Source organism: Carettochelys insculpta, chromosome 9 (genome assembly GCF_033958435.1).
Source record: "Carettochelys insculpta isolate YL-2023 chromosome 9, ASM3395843v1, whole genome shotgun sequence".
NCBI lineage: Eukaryota > Metazoa > Chordata > Testudines > Carettochelyidae > Carettochelys > Carettochelys insculpta.
The window spans coordinates 11,653,517-11,675,717 of record NC_134145.1 but is presented as its reverse complement, the minus strand read 5'-3'; the positions used below and the strand labels follow the sequence as shown (position 1 = coordinate 11,675,717).

Here is a 22,201-nt window from a genome sequence, read left to right as displayed (position 1 = left end):
ATACAGCTCTTGGTGGAATGGCTGAAAAGGCACTTGGAAAAAAATACCCAAAACAACCCATCCTTACAACAATGGTCCCCAGACTCAGGGGCATGGCAGTGTCCAGATGAGCCCCCCACACTACGCCTCAGCCTCGAACTGCACTCATGGAGGGCGCAGACCAGCTGGGGGAAAGGGAGTAAAAAAAGAAATTGGGGGGGCAGGGGAATGCACTTCCCAACAAGACATTTCACTTCACTTTGTCCTAATGCAGAGTTTAATGTGATAGAATCCAAGTTTAATTTGGGATTAAAATTTTGTTATGTGAATGAAGTGTGGGAAGAAAATGCTACCGTATGCATGACAGAAACACTCCATTACCCCAAAACAAAAAAACAGTCAAGTAGCACTTTAAAGACTAGCAAAATAATTTATTAGGTGAGCTTTCGTGGGACAGACCCACTGCTTCAGAGTCTGTCCCATGAAAGCTCACCTAATAAATTATTTTGCATGTCTTTAAAGTGCTACTTGACTGCTTTTTTGTTTTGATAGTATATAGACTAGCACAGCTCCCTCTCTGTTACATTACCCCAAAATATTTGTACAGCGGCTCTATGAAGTTTAAATATATTTGTGCTTAACCCTCAATGCTAAAAATCCAAAGGAGGCAGCTTGATTACTTAAAGATCATTTAGGGAGGTGGAAAATTTGATTCTCAGATTCCAATTATTATTTTAAGCCACAAAACTCTTCTACTAGATGACCATGCACTGTGTGCATGAAGGAAACAACAAAAACTTGAGCTGTAGGGGTGGGTGGGTGTGTGTGTGCGTGGTGACACTAACAGCAAACTGTAAATATGTTCGAAGGCTCTAAATTTTGATACTTTTTTAAAATATGAAAAAAATGTACAAATTGTGTATAAAAATCAGCATTTTTTTCAAACTGTTTTAAGTGAAGTTGCTGATCAGTGCTGGTTTCAAATGTCACAAATATGTAACTAATCAAAAGAAGTCAGCCACCAAATTTGGTTTTATACATAAATTATTTTACACAATTGTTAGGACGTTGTTTTACACTATAACCCATTCTGAGTTCTTGTTTTGTCATAATGAAGCTCTGTTAGAATGAGTTCTAGCTTGGTGCCTTTTGTTCTCATTTTATGGATAAAAGAACAGGGAGTGTGGGGAGGGAATCTGCTCTGTATAGTGTTTGCTGTACTTACATAAAAAGGAGTACAGAAAACCAAATGAATACATTTGTAAAACAGTGCACTGTTTCTATAGAGAGAGTAAATTTTTTATATCTGCGACAGCTGATGTGTTCTGTTGTGTTACAGTACATCCGTGATTTTTTTCCACTGTCTTCATGTAAAGTGTGCATGACAATTGTCATTGCCACAGAACAGTAGTTTTACACTGGGGCTCCACACTGTGCCTCCATTTGAAATATTTTAGGGAACTGCAAATGAAAAATGCAGTATTTAAATGAAAAGTTGTTTTTAAGAACTGCCGGGCTTAGATCTGATGCAAAATCTTTTGATTGACACATACACATCTAGCGAGTGGGATGGGTCAGCTCTTAATTGCATATGATCAGATCAGGACATAGTAGTGTTGCTCTACAGCCTAGCTATGTAAGAATTCTGTAGTCTCTTTATGGTGCTAGTCAGTCCATATTTAATACCCTCCAGTTTTTCCAGTCTACAACTTTGCAGCTCCAACCCTTAGTTCTGTATGTACGTAGAGGGCTACTCAATGGACAGTTCAGACTACCGTCAAATCCTCTTTCTCTACTCATACAAATATATTAACTTTTACAATTACAAAAGCTATATTTTGTTTCTGTCCTGTAAAATTGTGATGCTTTTGTGAGGCATATGGTGCATTTGCCATAACGTATACGTTATTGCAACCATGCTCAGATATTCCAACAATGGATGTCTTATTATATTCATATTAATAATAGCTTTCACACACTGAAAACAACATTAACACACAGACATACACATGTGAACAAAATGTCAACTATAACTGTTACACTATATGACAATTTTGGATCAGATCTTATTTATACTATGGAAGAGCAAAAGGCTATTTCCTACTATTTTCCACTATTACTTACTTTATCTGGAACAAGGTCCAGGCTGAAAGACTAACAATGTATTCGGTGGTGAGTTTTTGTGGGACACACCCACTTCTTCAGATCTGGAAAATTCTGAAGTCCAGGTCTGAAGAGGTGGGTCTGTCTCATGAACACTCATCACGTAGTAAATTATTTTGTTAATCTTTAAAGGGCTACAGGACTGCTTTTTTGTTTTATGAAGATACAGACTACCACAGCTACCTCTTTGAGACTAGATTATGAATGTTCTTTTACATGGTATGTTGTACTGAACACAATAAAAAATGGAAGGAACAAATTATTTGAAGTATGTTAAGAATGGGGACAGGAGTTATATTTTCCATTACCAAAGGTTAAAGATAAATTGGTTTCAGATTTCAGAGAAGGGGTGGAAGACAGCAAATTTTCATTAAAATAAGAGCTCATCTACTGCTGACAATACAAATTCATTTAGCGGGGGGCTAAATGATTCAGAGTTTTCTGAAACTGAACATTACTTAAATTACAATTAAACACATTGGAAAACAATTAATTTATTTTAATATTTTGTGGTAAGGAAGGAGGTTAAGCATTAATGTGAAATTTCTAATGTCCCTGATGTAAGTGGTATTCTTCATACAGGAAGAAGGAGGTAAGAACGTTAGTTGAGCTATTTCACCAAGCAAGGACTGCTGAACATCTGAAACAGGAGTAAGGTCTGAGTCACCTTCTTGTTCACCAAACCCAACAACCTGAAAATTCAAAGAGACGAACGTTACCAAGAAAACAATAAAACTTTGGATGCTTAAAATCTAGACTAAGTCATTTTAGTCATAGTTCTGTGAAAGTTTCAATCTGGATTCATTGGCATTTTATAGCAATACAAGTCAGATTAAGGATATAGTTACACTGCAATCAGAGATATGACCGCAGCACATATAGGCTGGGTCTGCACGAACCGCTTCCTTTCAAAAGGGACTGTTAATGAGCAGGTTTGAAAGATGCTAATGACACACTGCAATGAATATGCAGCACCTCATTAGCATAATGGAAGCTGCGGCAATTCGAAAGTGTGGCTTTTCAAATCACACGCCACCCATGGAGACGGGACCTTGCAAAGGGACCCCCCCCAGTTTTTGAAAGCCCTTCTTCCTATCTGGTGTTAGGAAGAAGGGCTTTCGAAAACTTGGGGGGGGGGGGGGTCCCTTTCAGAAGGTTCCATCGCCATGGGCGGCACACGATTCAAAAAGACGCACTTTCAAATCGTTGCGGCCGCCATTATGCTAATGAGGCGCTGCATATTCATTGCAGCGCCTCATTAGCATCTTTCGAACCCACTCATTAACATGCCCCTTTCGAAAGGGGCTCGTGTATGTAGACACAGGGATAGTCTTATCTGAGCTAGCTCTGATCTGAATAACCAGCTAGTTCAAATAACAAGAGCAGTGAAGCCACTGCAGCATGGACTAGTCTCCTAAGGGTTCTAGCTGGGCTTCTTCAGCCTATCCCACCAGGGCTTCACTGCTATGCTAGCTTTAGAACAAAACTTACTCTGGTATGTCTGCATCTTTGATGCTACTGCAGACAGACCCACAGGTTTTTAATTCATTATGCAACTTTAACTAACTAACTCCTAATACTATGAACACTTCATATAGACAAAATTAAGATTTATTTCCCTTTTGACATGGGTTCAACGAGTTTAGGTATCACAGGAAATGATATTTTCAAATACTTATAAAAAATGAAAATTGTTCAGTCTGCTAAGCCCTAGAAGTTAAAGATGTTAGTCGGAAGCAATCTCATTTAACATCATGATGATTCCAAGCATACTCACATGGATACTGAGTGCTTTCTTCTCTTTGCCTCTATGAGCCTGGAACCAAGCAACTAGGTCTGATTTAGTTAGTGATTTTAGAGCTTCAGCCTAAAACACAAAAGAGTAGATTTTCCACACAGATCTTTTAAAAGTAACCTGATTCCCAACAGTTGACCTGTATTTAAGCATCTCTAGTCTTCTGCCCTTGTCCTCCAATTCCATCCCAGAACTTTTAGGTATTAAAAGTAACAGCTAGTGACAGAAACACTTGTTGATGCGTATGAAATAGAATTGCTACAAGCATCTACGAACGTTGAAAATCAGGTTTGATTTGTAGCTACTATTCATATGAACATAAGAGCAGCAATGCTGGGTCAGACCAAAGGTCCATCTAGCCCAGTATCCTGTCTTCTGACACTGCCCAATGCCAGATGCCCCAGAGGGAGTGAACAGAACAAGTAGTCTAGTCATTGAGTGATCCCTCACCTGTCATCCATTTCCAGACACTAAGGAAACCATTCCTGCCTGTCCTGGCTAATAGCCATTGATGGCCTTAACTTCCATGAATTTATCTAGTTCTTTTTTAAACATGTTAAAGTCCTGCTCTTCACAACATCCTCTGGCAAGGAATTCCATAGACCTACCGTGCTCTGAATGAAGAAAAACTTGCTTTTGTTAGTTTTAAATTTGCTACTCAATTTCATTTGGTGACTCCCTAGTTCTTATGTATGGGAACAGATAGCTTTTCCTTGGTCACGTTTTCCATACCTGTCATGATTTCATAGACCTCTATAATACCCTCACCCCCGCCCCCTTTAGTCTCCTCTTTTCGAAACTGAAAAGGTCCAGTCTTTTTAATCTTTCTTCATATGTGCTGTGTTGCAAACCCCTAATCATGTTTGTTGCCCTTTTCTGAACCTTTTCCAATGCCAATATATCTTTTTTGAGATGAGGCAACCATGTCTGTATGCCATATTCAAGATGAGGCCATACCATGGATTTATATAGAGGCAATAAGATATTCTCTGTCTTATGCTTTAGCCCCCTTTTTCTAATGATTCCTAGCATTGTCTTTGCTTTTTTGACCATTGCAGCTGCAGATTGAGTGGGTGTTTTCAGAGAACTAGCAACAATGATGCTAATCTTTCTCTCGTGAGTGGTTATAGCTAAATTGGTCCCCATCGTTTTGTATGTACACTTGGAGTCATTTTTTTCCAATGTGCATTACTTTACATTTATCTATATTAAATTTCATTCAATGCCATTTTGTTGTCCAATTTCTTAGTTTTATGCAATTTTTTTAAAGGTCTTCCCATAGAATCATAAAATGCTGCAACTGGAAAGGCCCTTGAGCTGTCATTGAATCCAGTCCCCTGCCCTCACAGCAGCACCAAGTACCATGTAGACCATCCCTGACAGATGTCAGTCTAGGTGCTCTTAAATATCTTCAATGATGGAGATTCCACAACCTCCCTAGGCAATCTGGTCCAGCATTTCACCACCTTAACAGTTAGAAGTTTTTCCTAATGGCCAAGCTAAACCTCCCTTGTTCCAATTTAAGCCCATTGCTTCTTGTCCTATCCTCAGAGGTTAAGAAGAACCATTTTTCTCCCTTCTTCTTGTAACACTCTTCCAGGTACTTGTAAACAGCTATCATGTCCCCGCAAAGTCTCCTCTTGTCTAACCTAAACAAGCTCGATTCTTTCAGTATTTCCTCATAGCTCATCTTCTCTAGACCTTTAATCATTCTTGTTGCTCTTCTCTGGACCTTCTCTGATTTGTCCACATCCCTCTCGAAATAATGTGCCCAAAACTGGACACACTACTCCAGTTGAGGCCTAATCAGCACAGGGTAGAGTGGAAGAATGACTTCTTGTGTCTCGCTCACTACACTCCTGTTAATACATATCAGAATCATGTTTGCTTTTTTTTTTCGCAACAGTGTCACGCTGTTGACTATAATAAGCTCCTGGGCCACTATGACCCCTAGATTCCTTTCTCCAATACTCCTTGCTAGACAGTCTCTTCCCATTCTGTATGTGTGAAACTGACTATTCCTAAGTGGAATACTTTGCATGTGTCCTTATTAAACTTCATCCAATTCATCTCAGACCATTTCTCCAGTTTGAATTATGACCCTATCCTCCACAGCAGTTGCAGTCCCTCCCAGACTGGTATCATCTGCAAATTTACTGAATCTCTCATTATTGTCAGGCATAACGAACTGTCGACAAGAGGGGTTTTGGTTGACAGAACTCAATGTACATGGCTTGTTTTGTGGTATCAGAAGCGTCTGCCTGGAAAACAATCACATGAGGGTGTGCAAGTGAGGCATGTGATTTGTAAATGAGTGCCTCATTTGCACTGTCGAGTGCCCTCATTTGCATGACCCTGCTGGCAGCAGCACGCCAGGTAGACATAGCCTTAAGGTATCAAGAAATTTTATCTCTGCATCTTGTCCTGAGATGTGTATCCAGTCAATATGGGGATGGTTGAAATCTCCCATTATTACTGGGGTTTTTTTTGTTTTGATAGCCTCTCGCATCTCCCTATTCATCTTGACACACTTAAGAAAAAGATTTTTTTCATACAGATCACTTCAAGTCACAATGCATTCAGACTTTGAAGTACTGGCTCTACCCTCTGGAGCTCAATATTAATTCCTAATACTTGGTCATTATGAATTAGTGCTGAAGTATCGACAAGAAGTTAAACCTTCCACTCTATTCAAGAAGCAATATTCAGCATTGGTGTAACTCTGGCTCTAGTAAAGTCAATGAGAATTTGCCATTGACGTTAACTGAGTCAAACTTTCACTCTACATTTCATATAAAAGTATCTATGAAAACATTGTAAGACATTAAAACACTGTTTGCATTAAAAGTTTTATTCACTACCTCATGGGCAAGTCTGTCAAAAAGATACTGTTGAGTCATTATTTCATTCCAATTTCTCTCCACCTCGTCTCCAAGATACGAATCTTCACATTCTTTAATATGTATTAGAGTACTGACCTGTGAAAAAACACTAATTATTACCTGCTCTTACACAGAAGCCCCCATAAATGGGAAAGTACGGGGCTTTGGCTTCCAAAGCTTCAGCTAGAGCAAGCAGCTGTGTATTACGTGATTCAAAGCAAAGACTGAATTTGTGTTAAAAGCAAATGTCTGCCTCTAAGATTGGGGCATTTGTTTTGAGCACGGAATCACTAATAGTCTTAGGCTACGTCTACACTACAGTGCTCCTTTGAAAGAAGTTCTTCCAGAAAAATCTCTTCCGATTAACTTTTGAAAGAGTGCGTTGACACACAAAACAGCAGATAGGAAAAAAAATCGATCTGCTCTCTTCATAGAGAGCATCCACACAGCCCTTGTTCTGCCGACAGGATGGGCTGGGGATTGAAAAATCTGGCATCATGAGGCCTGCTCTTTTGAAAAAAGGGCAGCGCATCTACACGTTTTTTTTTTTTTCAAAAGGATCTTTTAAAAAAAGTACTCTTCCTGACCCATGAGCGGAAGAGGGCCTCCAGAAAAAGGGCTACATTCTTTTGATGTTTTAGATCGAAAGAGCACATTTTGTGTGTAGATGCTCGTCAGGTTTTTTTTCTGAAAAAGGCCCGGCTTTTCCAAAAAAGCTGGCTAGTGTAGACACAGCCCTACAGTCCACTGAACGAGGTCTGCATATGTCCCTGAAGCTCAGATGGAGCCTTACAGAAAAATGAAGAGTACTATCCCAGGAAGGAAAGAGGCCAAAAAAAAAAGCAAAAAAGATCAAAATGCCTGATCCTTAGTTCAGTGCCAGTTCCATAAACTGCTATTATGCACTCCAGCCAATGACAAGAAAGCATGACCAGGGAGTAGATCCAACATGAGTATCTGATCACGTCTACTTTCTCCCACACTAAAGAGGTTGTATGTTCTGTTTTAAGGATACGGAAAGGAACAGAACCATTCTTCTGAGATGCTGTTTGGATGTTTCTCCTTGCTTACCTGAGTCCTGAATGCTTTTTCAGTTAAAAGCCTCAATTTTCCTTCAAAGTATAAAAGAAATTCTTCTATTTTCTTGTCAACTAATTCAGAGCTGAAAGGAAAAAGAGAAAGATTAGCAGCCACACAAGCAACATTTACTAAATCAGTTTCGTGTGTGTGTGTGTGTGTGTGTGTGAGAGAGAGAGATTAACAGTTTTAAATCTAGAGATTCAGGAGCTACAAACATACTTGCAGACCAGCACATCACGCGCAAGTAAACGGAGACGTTGAGAAAGCTGTACGGACAGCCAACAAAATTTTACAGCAGAAAGATCCATTCTTTGCTCTTACTTACAGAACAACACTGATAACAGCTACTGGATATAGTCCAGCATAACTCTGATGAGAAGAAAAAAACTAATAAACAGGCTTTTCAAAGTGGTATTAAGCAAAGGAATTTTTCCCAAGAATTCAGTCACACAGATAATACTAAGCTGTTTATTAGCAATGCATTGGGGAGGGCTATACAGATAGCTTCCAAAGAACTAATAGCAATACACTTTATATACTGGTTACATACATCATACACATCATTATACAAGCTACAATTAGTTTTAGCAATTCTTTGTTCAAGAAGGAATGGATCTGGTACAAAAGGGCCCTGGTAAGGTGGAAAGTGGCCTTTTTACAGAAAAAAAGGGGGTGCAAACTAGTTCTACAGAGAGAGAAAATAAATAAATATTTAATGATCCACATCTCATAGCCCTGGAAGGGACCTTGGGAGGTCACTGAGTCCAGTCCCCTCCTGTCTTGGCAGGCTCAAACACCATTTTTTTTAAACCTATTTGCTCCAAATCCCGAGATGACCCCCCAAGGATTGAGTTTATAATCTCAGGTTTAGCAAGCCAATGATCAAACCACCAATCTATCCCTCCCCCACCCCCACCCCAAAAATATATGCAGATACACATCTCATAGCGCTGGAAGGAACCTTGGACAGTCATTGAGTCCAGTCTGCTGCCCTGCTGATCATTCCCCCCAATCCCTCTTCTTTTAAAAAAAAAACAATTGCCCCAAATTCTTAAATGGTCTCCTCAAGGACTGCGTGCACAACCCTGAGTTTAGCAGGCCAAGGCACAAACCACAGAGCTATCACTCCCACACCTTATACTATTCTTAACTATGTGGAGATACTCATCTTACACAATTGGAAGAGGAAACCAGTAAAGGAAGCAGATTAACAAAATAATTTCTTGTAAGACTGTGGCGGACACAGGCTGTGGCTGCACATGGCCAAAACTTTGCAATGGCCATGCTAATGGCCAAATCAAAGAATTAGCATGCTGCCAGCTGCAGTGCCTCAAAAGTGCCACTTATGAATGCACGTAGCTCGGTGCGGCACAGCTACACAGGGGTCCTTTTTGAAAGGACCCTGCATATTTCAAAAATCCCTTTAATAAGGAGGCCCCCCCCCACCCATCCCACCCCGTGTAGCTGCGCCAAGACGTGCATTTGAAAGTGGCACTTTTGAAGCACCACGGCTGGCAGCATGTTAATGCTAATGAGCTGCTGAATATTCAATTCAGCACCTCATTAGTATTCAATTTGGCCATTCACATGGCCATTTCAAAGTTTTGGCCAAGTGTGGCCACAGCCTTATAGTTTTAACAAACTCAGCAAGCATTTCACTATCGCCAAGGGTCTCGCCTGCAGCTGGGCTGTTTTCTCAGGCATTTCATCTTGGGCCCCAGCATAGGCCATATAAAGGCTTTGTCCTAACAATGGTCAGACATGAACAACATAGCCAAAGTGAATAAGCAAACACTCAAAAGCACTTTTATAATAGAGCTCATGCAATTATAGCCCTCCCAGGCCTAGCATCCATATTTGTATCAAGCTGTATGAAAAAAAAATGGAGACCTACAGCTATTGCAAAAAAAACCAGAGTCTGTTCCCTGGATCACACATATAAGCCGTGTCTACACGTGCACGCTACTTCGAAGTAGTGGCACTAACTTCGAAATAGCACCTGTCACGGCTACACGTGTTGGGCGCTATTTCGATGTTAACATCGCCGTTAGGCGGCGAGACGTCGAAGCCGCTAACCCCATGAGGGGATGGGAATAGCGCCCTACTTCGAAGTTGAACGTCGAAGGAGGGCATGTGTAGACGATCCGCGGCCCGCAACATCGAAATAGCGGGGTCCGCCATGGCGGCCATCAGCTGAGGGGTTGAGAGACGCTCTCTCTCCAGCCCCTGCGGGGCTCTATGGTCACCGTGTGCAGCAGCCCTTAGCCCAGGGCTTCTGGCTGCTGCTGCGGCAGCTGGGGATCCATGCTGCATGCACAGGGTCTGCAACCAGTTGTCGGCTCTGTGGATCTTGTGTTGTTTAGTGCAACTGTGTCTGGGAGGGGCCCTTTAAGGGAGCGGCTTGCTGTTGAGTCCACCCTGTGACCCTGTCTGCAGCTGTGCTTGGCACCCTTATTTCGATGTGTGCTACTTTGGCATGTAGACGTTCCCTCGCAGCGCCTATTTCGATGTGGTGCTGCGCAACGTCGATGTTGAACGTCGATGTTGCCAGCCCTGGAAGACGTGTAGACGTTATTCATCGAAATAGCCTATTTCGATGTCGCTACATCGAAATAAGCTACTTCGATGTAGGCTTCACGTGTAGACGTAGCCATAGAGATCTATAGCTTGTTCCTTAGAAAAAACAATCAACAGAACAAGCTTTCAAAAATGCCAGACCAGAGCCCATCTTTGCAACTAATGTACAGCAAGATGGGTGATGTAATTTAAAAAAAAAACCACATAATTCTGACCCACCTAACAAAATTATATGCACTGAACTTTAAAGGTAGCATGACAATGCATATTTTGTAAACTTTTCTTAATGGCAGGTATCGAAAAATTAAAGGGGGAGATTTAGTGGATTGCTGAGTTGTATTATGATGCTATGACTATACTGTCACCGACTACATGAAGCTATATGTAACATATCTGCACCTACACCAGATCTGCTTGGCAGTGCATTAAAGATGGCTTAAGCGAACACATCTCCTGAATTCCCTCTCCAGGACGTAAGCGCTGTAACTAGTCCAAAAAAGACTGCCACAAGCTAGGTATCAGCACTGAAGTATTATAGAAAAACGTCAAGAGTCCTGAAATGTAACTTGGCTACATATTTACAAGGTTGTACACATCTACGCCTTCAGCTGAGATCTGCAGTGGTAAAGCCATAGAAAGCCAATGGCCCCCCCAAAGTCAGTCTAACTCTTTTAAAGTATTAAGAGTAATAAATTCAGTTTGAGGACAAAAGGACTCAGCAGAGAATTAGTCTAACAGCCACAGGCCACTAACACCACCCAGCCATACCACATCCCAATAGCTGGCAATAAAGCCATATATTACCACCCTCAGGATATGAAACTAATGTATGCTCCAGGCAGAGAATAGGCAGACGAACTGAGATATGATGCCCAAGGACTCCACAGTGGCAAGGAACTGATTAAATGAGATATACCCAGATTACTCCTATGGGGAATTCTCTGCATCAGTTCCACATAAAATCCATTCTGGCCAAGTAGTGCTGTAGTTCTTCCTTTTGTTCACTAACAACGAGAAGGCTTGTGGCACCTTACAGACTAACAGATATTTTGGAGCATAAGCTTTCGTGGGCAAAGACCCGCTTCATCAGATGCATTTGGGAGGGGGGGGGTGGGTTCAGAGGGGTATTTAAAGAGTAGGGGTCCCAGTAAGACGGAGGGCCAGAGCTGGGACCCCATGCTTTAAATACCCCTTTGAAACCACACGCCCCCACCAGTCATGCATCTAATGAAGTGGGTCTTTGCCCACGAATGCTTATGCTCCAAAATATCTGTTAGTCTATAAGGTGCCACAGGACTTCTTGTTGTTCTCGAAGCTACAGACTAACACAGCCACCTCTCGTTCACTAGAGGCCACTGCAACATCAGAACGGGCAGCTGCATAAATGCAGACAGCTGCTCTAGTGCCACAGCAACCTCTGGGGGACAGAAGGCCAAACTGGAGCAGTTCTTGGCCAGAAAGTATTTTATATGTGTTGGGGGAGTTGGAGGGGGGTGATATTTTATGCACGCCCAATACTGCAGCATTCCCCCTGCGCCCCCCCCACCCCCCCAGCACAGGAGTTCATCACAGCATTCCAGAGCCAGTTTAGGACAGAGTGGGCCAGACAGGGCTGCTGGGGACTCAGAGCCAAGTTCAGAATTGCTAGTGTAGAGAGACAGGCTGGGGCATGGGCTCAAGAGCTATTGGGAGGAACAAAGCTGATTTAAGGGCTGAATGGTAATAGGCGTGCAAGGCCACAGAGGAGCAGGAGCGGTAGACTGCAGAGGCACATGCGGCTGTGGGGTCAGGGACAAACGCGCCTGAATGCAGGGCTTTTCCCTGGTGGAACACACCAGAATGGCGTTCCAGCGTGGTTTTTTGGATGCTCCGAGCCACATGTGCAGGGATAGGCCACCTGCAGCTCCAGCTGCTGCCGCCACTGACTCCACTTGCAGCTCTGGAGGCTACCACCGCTTCAACAATGTCCACAGTTACCACAGACTTCAGTTTTGTTTAAGGGGCAGCAGCACCCGGAGCCACTGAGCAGTCACAGAATCATAGACTCATAGGGCTGAAAAGGACCTCAGGAGGGCATCTAGTCCAGCGCCCTGCTTCAAGCAGGATCAACCCCCACTAAGTCATCCCAGCCAGGACCTTGTGAAGCGGGACTTAAAAACCTCCAGGGATGGAGAATCCAGCACCCCTCTAGGCAACGCATTCCAGTTGCAGCACAGAGCCCCAGAAGAGGAAGCCAGCAGGGCAGGGAGCTGCCCACACACTCCATGTGAGGGAGGGGAAATTTAAGCCTGCAGAAGAGCTGACATGAGGAGCAGCTGAGCCTGAGAAGTTGGAGGCATGGTGGCACAGTGGCGGGGACGTGGCAGCCATGGAAGAGAAGAGCAGAAGCCTGGCACACACACCCCGAGCCCCCAAGCTGCCGGCACCCCCCAACTGTGCCAGGAAGATGTGGAGGAAGAAAGTAGCCAGCTCATCCCCATGGCCAGGGCTCCTTCCTCTGCTCCCAGCCCAGGGGGTCCTCATCCTCCTCCAGCTGCCGCCCTGCTCCCACCTGCCCGGCTGGTGCTACCCAGCTGTTGCAGCCCGCTCCAGGTGCTGCACTCAGTGGCAGCAGCCGGGGGAGAGGGACAGCTCCACTCCAGGTACGCAGGGATCTGAAGTCAAAGGGGGAACAGAGACAGCCTCTCTTCCACCAGCTGTTTGCTCCCCACTTCCCTGCTACTGCCACCACTGCCCAGACTGCACCATCTGCCTGCACTGTGAGGTGGGCACTGGCTCTGGGCTGCCTTCTTATACCTCAGCAGCCAGGGGAGGTGAGCAGCAAGCAGAGCTGTCATCTCAGGGAGGTAAATCCTGGGGATGTTGGGGGGGCAGGTTTGGGGCTGATAGGGTTTCAGCCTGGGGGCAGCAAGGGGGGCAGTTTAAGGCTGTGTGGGGTTCAGCCTGGGGGGTGGTTTGGGGCTGCCAGGGCTTTAAGCCAGGGGAATAGAGGTGTGGTTTGGGGCTGGCACCTTTTTTTCTATAAAAAAAGGCACTTCCTGAATGAATGGGAGAGGCTTGGGAGTCAGCCAGGGTCTGCATGGGAGACTTCCCAACTCTCTAACAATGCCCCCCAAAACCTTTTCCCACCCACCCACCCACACCCCAGGTTCAAGTGCAGGCTTCTTCCCACCTGCGCGACTCCTCCATTAGCCCTGATTTTGCCAAGTATTTGCACAACTTCAGACAGATGCAGGAAATACAGTTTATATTGTAATTTAAAAGTGTTATTAATAAACCTAGCAAGGCATCTGTCAAAAAACTACCAGCATAATTTTTGGACTGTATTGTCAGAGATATACTTGCTGACAGATATTTTGAAATAATTTACCAAAATAATTGAAACGGGCATTTCTCATTGTTACTTTGACAAATAAAATACATAGAATTTTGCAATATTTTCAAATATGTGCAGAATTCATATTTTTTGGTGCAGACTCCCCTCCCCTCTTCCCTCCCAAGAGTGAAAAACTCACTTGTTTTTGGTTGCTTGTGTGGTTACGGTAATAGCAAATCCCAGGATTCCAGATGTGTTTCTACATGTAGGGTATACATGGTAGCTTAAACCAAAAGAAGAAAAAAATGTTTAAACCCACATATCATTTTATGTTTACTGTCCTCAATGATTAAACAGACATATTGTCAATATATAGACCTCAGGGTTTAGCAATGAAGCAACTATCAACTCAAGATTCTACCTGAAATAACAAATCTCTTGCATCAAGTTACTAGAAGCCTTCTCACCTCTGTAATAACAGGTTCAAAGTGAGTGCTCTGGTTTAGACATCTGAGTGCCTCTGTGTCTCTAGTCAGAGACTTCTGGTAGCTGCACCCTAGGTAGGCTGTGCATGTGGAACAGCCAGCTCATATCATTAAAAGCAGCTATCCTGCATGCACAGACAACTGACTGTTCCTTCTCTGCCCCAGAAGATCTACAAGAAGACTCCAAAGCAGGGGATAGGAGGATGGGTAGTGAAGCACCCACAGGGACAGCCATCTCAAAGAACCTCAGTTACTGCACTGGTGAACAATTTTCTTCTCCCAAGGCCAACCTATTTCTAAACAATGACTATCCAAAAGGGTATCTGACTGTATTTTACATTGTTATGAGAAAAGTGACCTGCAACCTCCAACGGCTCTGTGCACATATTCAACTAGAGCCATGGCAACATCACCAGCTTTCTTGAACATCAACAGCACCTGCAAAGCAGCTGTCAAGTTGTCAACACTCACTTTCACTAAACAGTAACAGAGAGGGAGCCGTGCTAGTCTATACGCTATCAAACCAAAAAGCAGTCAAGTAGCACTTTAAAGACTAGCAAAATGGTTTATTAGGTGAGCTTTCATGGGACGGACCCACTTCTTCAGACCATAGCCAGACCAGAACAGACTCAATATTTAAGGCACAGAGAACCAAAAACAGTAAGCAAGGAGGACAAATCAGAAAAAGATAATCAAGGCACCTAATAAACTATTCTGCTAGTCTTTAAAGTGCTACTTGACTGCTTTTTGCTTCACTAAATATTATGCCCTAGAGTCACACTGAGCTGCCTATGCCTGTGTTGGCCAAATGGTGGCAGCAGATGTACACTCAGTAACCCCAAAGCCCCTCCCTGCTGCTCAGTAGCCATGGGAAGTGGAGTGCCCACCACAGGCATGGAAGAAGAACGTTCCATAATGCAGAAAGATTCTGGAGTTCTCCACACTAACTCCAGAATCTGAAGAAGTGGGTATTACCCACAAAAGCTCATTATCTAACAAATAAAATTGTTAGTCTTTAAGGTGCTACAGGACTGGTTGCTTTGTTTTGGTCTTTTTTGTTCATGAAATTCCTTTTGGAGGTTTGTAAGATACTCAGCAGATAGACTTAGAGGTAAGTACTCATGTTCTGAGAAATCCTGCAATCCACATCTGTGAAACTCCAAAACCTTCTATAGTAAAGACCAAGATCTGGCACAGGTATTTTTTGTAGAAGTCATAAACAGATCATGGGAAATAAACTAATAGCCCTGAAAGTCTGTGATCTCTCCCTTCCCCCACCTTTACTGAACGTAAGTGGGAGCGAAGGGGGGAGTGGGAGAAGAGGACTAGCAGCCAAATACTGCTGTGGGACTGACCTCCAGCACCTGTTCCATACCCGCTGCTGCTCCTGAAATCCCAGTAGTGCTGAGCCAACCCCAGCTGCTGCTTCAGCCTTGGGGAGCACAGTTCCACCAGTCAGCCTACAGGACAGCCTCTCCAGCAGCCCCAGCCACTCTGGCCCTGTTTCAGTGGCTCAGGGACTGACCATCAGCAATGGCTCCAACTCCATGGCTGCTCCTGCTTACTGTACCTGCTCCAGCCCTGGGGCTGCAGCTCCAGCAGCACTGGGGCCGACAGGTATCAAGCCCTGCTGCTGCGGAAAAAGTCTTGGTAGTCACAGAAAGTCACAAAAACTGAGCTCTCCATGACAGAATCATACCCTTATCCATCATCCAGGTCCTATGCCATCATGGGTACTGGATCCTCTTGTTTCATAGCAAAGAGACTAAGTAGAAGGATATATAGCTGCAGCTGTGACAGGAATTAATTCAAGCCAAACAGTTGCACCCTTTACATATAGGCTCATGGGAAAGATTCAGTAGTAGCTACATGGAAGAGAGTGAAGGCAGGTTTACTTTTGAGGAAATCTAGCTTCACAGCCAGAGTCAGTGTTGATCACCAAGCCAGAGAGAATAAAATTATTTTACCTTCTGACTATGGACCTTGCAGATGACAATACTTTTTTTCTGATGAGTAACTTGACAAGTTTAACATAGCTTTACTGCATATAGTCTTGCCATTTTTATTTGAGACCATAGAAATTGCTGGTTTTAGCTCTAGTAAGTTACACTGTACTTCCACCGAGCCAGGAGTTGGCTACCAGGCAGGAGGGAGTTTCCATAGTACCAATCTACACAAAACTTATTATATATTATAACGCAGTTGAAAAAGAACTATGAATGCAGTGAACATACCCTAGTGTTTGCTTGGTTCGCAGAAAGTCGAAGCAAGGCTCCTCCATGTGCATCTGAATACAACATGGGTTCAGTTACAAGGCATTCTTACAGCAATAGATACCCTCACACAATGGCTCAGACTCAGTACTGAAGCATGATCAAAATAAGAAACAATGGCAACCTCAATGATTCCCCTCACCAGAAAGAACTTAGCATGGAATAAAACTAAAAACATGTAACCAGATTACAAGATATCCTGATATTCAAGAAATTTTATAGGAAATAAATTTACTTCATTAAGTTCATGAGTGTAACAGCTGATTGGGGATTTCCTGCCATTTTGAACTCCACTGGCCTGAAGCCAGGGGGCCAGCTACCCACCCTGCCACCTTGCAAGCCCTGTGAAATTTATATCCCTTTTCCTCCCAGCCTCCAAAACCTTCCCTCAACTCCGGACCACATGCTGACTCAGTGTAAAGTGGTCTCATGGTGTATTCTCAGGTGCCCCTACCCACAGAGGAAATAAAAAGCTAATTTGAGTGAGTCACACGGATCATGAAGATCTGTAGTCTTGACACCAGCTATTGTTTTCATGGTAGGCAATGGCATGTATAGGACATGTGCTCTTTCTATGGGCTCACATTAGTAAACACTCAAGAACTGTTAGGAAAGGAACAAAACTTACAACAAGCAGCTCCATAAGGGTGTAGTCTCTTAAACTCCTAGCCCCAGACTAAAAGAATAAAAACATTAATTGAAAACAGTTCAGCAGTTTCTCATGAAGTTAAGAGCTATAGTCCAAGTCACTAGAGGGGCCTTTTTAAGATCCAGAGACAGAACCAGATACGTTGCAATCTGCAATAAAAGAGCAAATTTAGATTTTTTGGCCTCTGTATCGTCGAAGTAGCCCTGTAAGTGGAAGAAAAGAGCTTCTCGTGGCAAATGGATCAAAATGGGTGAAAACACAATCTTGAGGTCGTCAACGAACAGGAGGCATTAATAGGCACAATCTGGGGGAGAACACATGAGGAAGGAAGGAGGTATCAAGATGGAAGTAAATGGAACATGCCTGCATAAGGCATAATAAATCTAGACCTTTCACACACAAACAGCTTGTCTGCACTATCAACTTTTAGCAAGGAAAAGTGCTTTTTGTGGACAAAAAATGCATGTGTGTTTACACTACAATGGCTGTGTCTACACTAGCCCCAAACTTCGAAATGGCCATGCAAATGGCCATTTCGAAGTTTACTAATGAAGCACTGAAATACATATTCAGCGCTTCATTAGCATGTGGGCGGCCGCAGCACTTTGAAGTTGGCACGCCTCACCGTCGCACGGCTCGTGCCAACGGGGCTCCTTTTAGAAAGGACCCCGCCTACTTTGAAGTCCCCTTATTCCCATGAGCAGATGGGAATAAGGGGACTTCGAAGTAGGCGGGGTCCTTTCGAAAAGGAGCCCCGTTGGGACGAGCCGCGCGGCAGCGAGGCGCATCAATTTCGAAGTGCCGCAGCCGCCCGCATGCTAATGAAGCGCTGAATATGTATTTCAGCGCTTCATTAGTAAACTTCGAAATGGCCATTTGCATGGCCATTTCGAAGTTTGGGGCTAGTGTAGACACAGCCAGTGTGACTTCTGTCATGAAAAATATCTGCTTTGTTGACAAAAAACTTCCAGATCCATGATGAACTTTTGTGTTGTTCCCTCCAAGTGTTGTCAACAAACATGCAGTGTGGACACCTCAAGATAGGTTGCTAATTCTGGCCTCCAGGCGGTGGCCTACAATTCCCAATTAGCTCCTATGGTCTGCAGTTTGAACTCCACTGCTTTACAGCCAGAAGACCAGCTACCCATCCTGCCACCTTGCAAGCCCTGTGAAATGTAAATCCCTTTTGCTCCTGCCAGAGCTCCTACAACCCCCCTGGCCACATGCTGACTCAGAGTGAAGTGGTGTCCTGGAGTCACAGCAGAATGTGATTTATTTCCCTGAACATTTGCAATAATACAGCTCCAATGGTAGCTTTCTCCACTCCAAACTGATTTGCAACTGATGTAGCAATCAAAAGTCACCAGCTTCCAAACAGCCATTGCCACACGCTTCTCCACCAGTAGGACAGTTCTCATTCCAATGGTCTTGTGCTACAGGTTGGGGGCCAGCTCAGCACACAGCTCAAGGAAGGTTGCTTTCAGCATCCTAAATTTCTGCAGCCATGGGTCTTCATCCGACACCTGAACGATGATGCAATCCGGTTTCCCTAGCCCAGAAGCGCTGGTCTGCCTTGTATAACTGTCTGTGAGTGCCACATGCAATGAAAGGTTTCTGCAGTCCACATTTTGCGCACAGTCAAACTCCTCTAAATTGCCTTCTTCTGCGAATAACCCCAAGATGATCTCTCCTGCCATGTGTGAGGTCCTAATGGCAGTTAAGAGAGCATACAAGAGATGCGCGTTCCATTCTTTCCCGCTGCAGATTCCATAGTGCACAGCAGCTAATGGTGGTTGGAAAAAAGGTGTGAAAGGATGCCAGAAGCTCCTGAAAAAAGCTGTGCCTGACAGAAAGTTTGCACATTCCCAAGATGCCACGTGCTCTGTTCAAAGTTCCCAGAACACCTAGAGAAAGAAGGTGTTGCCAGGCACTGTGGCATATATATCCAGATTCCACTGTTCCCACTGTCCACAAGAGGACACAAACCTGTCAACAGAGGGAGCAAGTGTAAATATACCGCCTGTCAACATTAGTTTCCTTGACAAAACTCAGTAGTGTGGTCATACCCAAAATAATATGAACTGTTATGTTATAAAAGGGTTTTTAGCAACTTGGGCCTTGCTCATGTGTTTGTGGGATCACTAGAATTCAACGTTATTAAACTAAAGGTTAGAAAATTGTTGTGCAGTCTGGATCAGGAAAGCCATCTGTATAACAAGTAGTAGCAGTCACTACAAGGAAAATAAATGAGTATACTCAAATGATTAACACAGTACCTGATAATAGACTGTCACTTCAGAGTTGGTATCACCTCTGTTAAGGGTTTTCACCTTGCAAAGTAGGTGTGTGTTTGGCAGGTCTACCACCCGAAACTGAACAGGACATGGGTGTGGCAACGGAGAGAACTGCAGTTTTCTGAAGGGAGTCGAAGCAGGAAAGTGTCAAACACTTGCCGATTTCTTAATCCAAAACAAAGAACCATAATCTTCATAATCCAGATGCTTCAATTCTCAAAGTGGCACCAATCCCCTCTCCCTCCTACAACAAAACTAAAATCACATCCTACCTCTACCACCATTAGAATTAAATATCAAAACCAGAAGATGTTTCAGGTAATGGTAACAATAACTACCTTTCTTCTGAAAAAACAGAAATTACAATCGTGTTTCCAACATTCTTTGCCAAACCACAGAAGAAAATAAAATGATAGCCATAGCGTATATCATCATAATTTAAATATAGTACCCACAGATGAAAGGTGAAAAACCAAAGAGAGATACTCACAGAACAATATAATTCAGAAAATCCTTTGCTTCCTAGGAGATAAAACATAAATACAGTTTTAGTTAGAAGAATGGGATGATTAGCTATTTAACCATCAGCTCCAATACATTCTATATCTATCCAGAAACAGGCCAGCAAACAGAAACTGCACAATTCCCCCAACCTTAGCACACAGTAGACCATTTTGGTGAGATGTTAGTCCAGCACCAAGTCTCTCCCTTCCCTTTCAAGGTATCAGGGTGGTCTCATCACAGTTTGCCATTACAAGAATCCCCATCCCCACTAATAAAGACGGTTTGACTGTGCTAGGACCAACATTACCAATCAAAGTAAAATGGATGAACACAAAGTGAAGACAGCAAATGGATTCATGCCCCACACTTATTGGCCACACAATGTTTGTGACACTGCATCAATGGATCCAAGCCCTGTTATATCCATATTTAAAAAAAGTTAGACTAGGTCAGACTTATGGCTGGATCCAGCAGTCCTCAGGAAAAAGCCATCACTAATCTCAGTAGGAGCTTTGTGTGATTAAAGATAGCAAAACTGGTCCCTACTGAAGCTTAACATGTTTCGCCCTTGCTCCACAGGCTGACGGGTCCATTGGTAACAAGTACTGGGAGCGCTAATGTGAACAGATTTTGGCCTTTTTTTACCACCACAAAGTTTTAAAATTGCTGAACGCATTTAAACAAATGAGGGGAAAAAATCCGCAGTGGCCAGTCAACATTCCAAGTCCCATGGTGTTAAAAGGGAGAGTTGCAATGGTGTGATACAGCTCTAAAACTGCTAGTGCAAGCAAAATTATAGGCTGGCAAAATACTGTTATAAGTGGAGTTTATAGCAATGTGGTATGAACTGCTTCTAAGTGATGGTTTGACCAATGAATACAGAGTTCAAGCTTAGCTGCTGAGGGTAATACTCACTCTGCTTGTGAAATTTCCTTGCACTAGCCCTTCCACATACAGATGTGATTTGAAGCCATTAACAAAGGATGACAGAGACTCTGGATAAAGGCCCTTCTTTAATCTCCTGTATCTATCTATCAGAGGCCACTTGCCATCCTCCAGAATTAAAGAAAACACATCTCTGTAATAAAAAAAAAATTTAGCTTCAATTGTCAGTTCTGAATGTGTCGCCCAACAGAGACTTTAAACCCTGAAGCACTTCTATCAAAGCTCTGTGACAACCACGATTTAAATTAATCCTACCTAGAAATACCAACATGCTGGTTAATCAGTCCTAGATCTTCAGTCCTACCTTAGCTCCAAAACATGTGTGATAATCTGGGACCTCTGGGGCACAACTGCCTTGGAATGTCTTTTGGGGAAGACTTAAACCGCGATTCCCAGGGTCACAACTGCATGCGACTTTTGGATTTCATAAAGATATATCCCAGAGCTGGGGAACCTATGGCCCAAGGGCTGGATCTAGATCTTGGCTTTCTCTGATCTGGCCCATGGCCACTGCGGGATTAAGAAAGGGAAAGTAGCCACTAAGTCCCTGTGTTCCAGGCCAGCCCTTCCTGATGGTGGGAGAGGAGGGGGATGGACAGATGGCTCTGAAAGCTGTTGTTCCTCCCTCCCTTTCCTGAGCCACGTTGCCATGAACGCTTGGGGAAGCACCATCCTCTTCACTGCCTTCACCTGCAGACACCACCTCCCACAGCTCCCATTGGCTGGGAATCCTGGCCAACTGGGATTGCGGGGGGCAGTGCCTGCAGAAGAGCACAGAGTATTGAGCCAAATGCCTCCCCCATCCCACCACACCAAACAGGAGCTACCCCACATAATTGCCCCCTATCCCAATGCCCTGTCCCAGCCCTGAGCCCCTTCCCATATCCTAAGTCCCTCCCAATATCTGAGTCCCCTCCTGCACCTTACAAGTACATAAGCATAATAGAGTTACTGCACAAGCCAGGCCCTTAATGTGTAATTGAGAAATCCTGCAAATAGTTCACATGCCCCTTCCAATCCAGTAACACACTCTCTTCCTGTACTATGGATATATAATAATTACTTTGTAACCCATACAACACACAGCCTTATATACATAAGTATATATCCACCTTTGGTATTTGATTAGTAGCATCAGATACCTATTGCAAAGCAGAAGTAGGAGACAATTTAAGTATGGTGCATTATGTATTTAAATGTTATGCTGATATTCATTTTATTCACTGAAACAGTGTAAAACACTGCACAGTAATTTGTGA

The 22,201-nt window shown here is 43.5% G+C and overlaps 1 protein-coding gene across 1 annotated transcript in view; it reads right to left on the bottom strand.

Annotated features, from left to right (window-relative positions):
- Positions 1–2,636: 2,636 nt before the first annotated feature.
- LOC142017453 (nardilysin-like) overlaps positions 2,637–22,201 on the bottom strand; it is a 79,916-nt gene continuing 60,351 nt past the window's right edge. The window contains exons 22-31 of the mRNA XM_075002319.1: positions 20,913–21,075; positions 19,984–20,015; positions 19,476–19,614; positions 17,179–17,226; positions 16,512–16,564; positions 13,992–14,075; positions 7,891–7,981; positions 6,799–6,915; positions 3,920–4,009; positions 2,637–2,834 (exon numbers count right to left, since the gene is read on the bottom strand). Coding sequence (XP_074858420.1) covers positions 2,637–2,834; positions 3,920–4,009; positions 6,799–6,915; positions 7,891–7,981; positions 13,992–14,075; positions 16,512–16,564; positions 17,179–17,226; positions 19,476–19,614; positions 19,984–20,015; positions 20,913–21,075 — 1,015 coding nt within the window. The remainder of the gene's footprint in view (positions 2,835–3,919; positions 4,010–6,798; positions 6,916–7,890; positions 7,982–13,991; positions 14,076–16,511; positions 16,565–17,178; positions 17,227–19,475; positions 19,615–19,983; positions 20,016–20,912; positions 21,076–22,201) is intronic.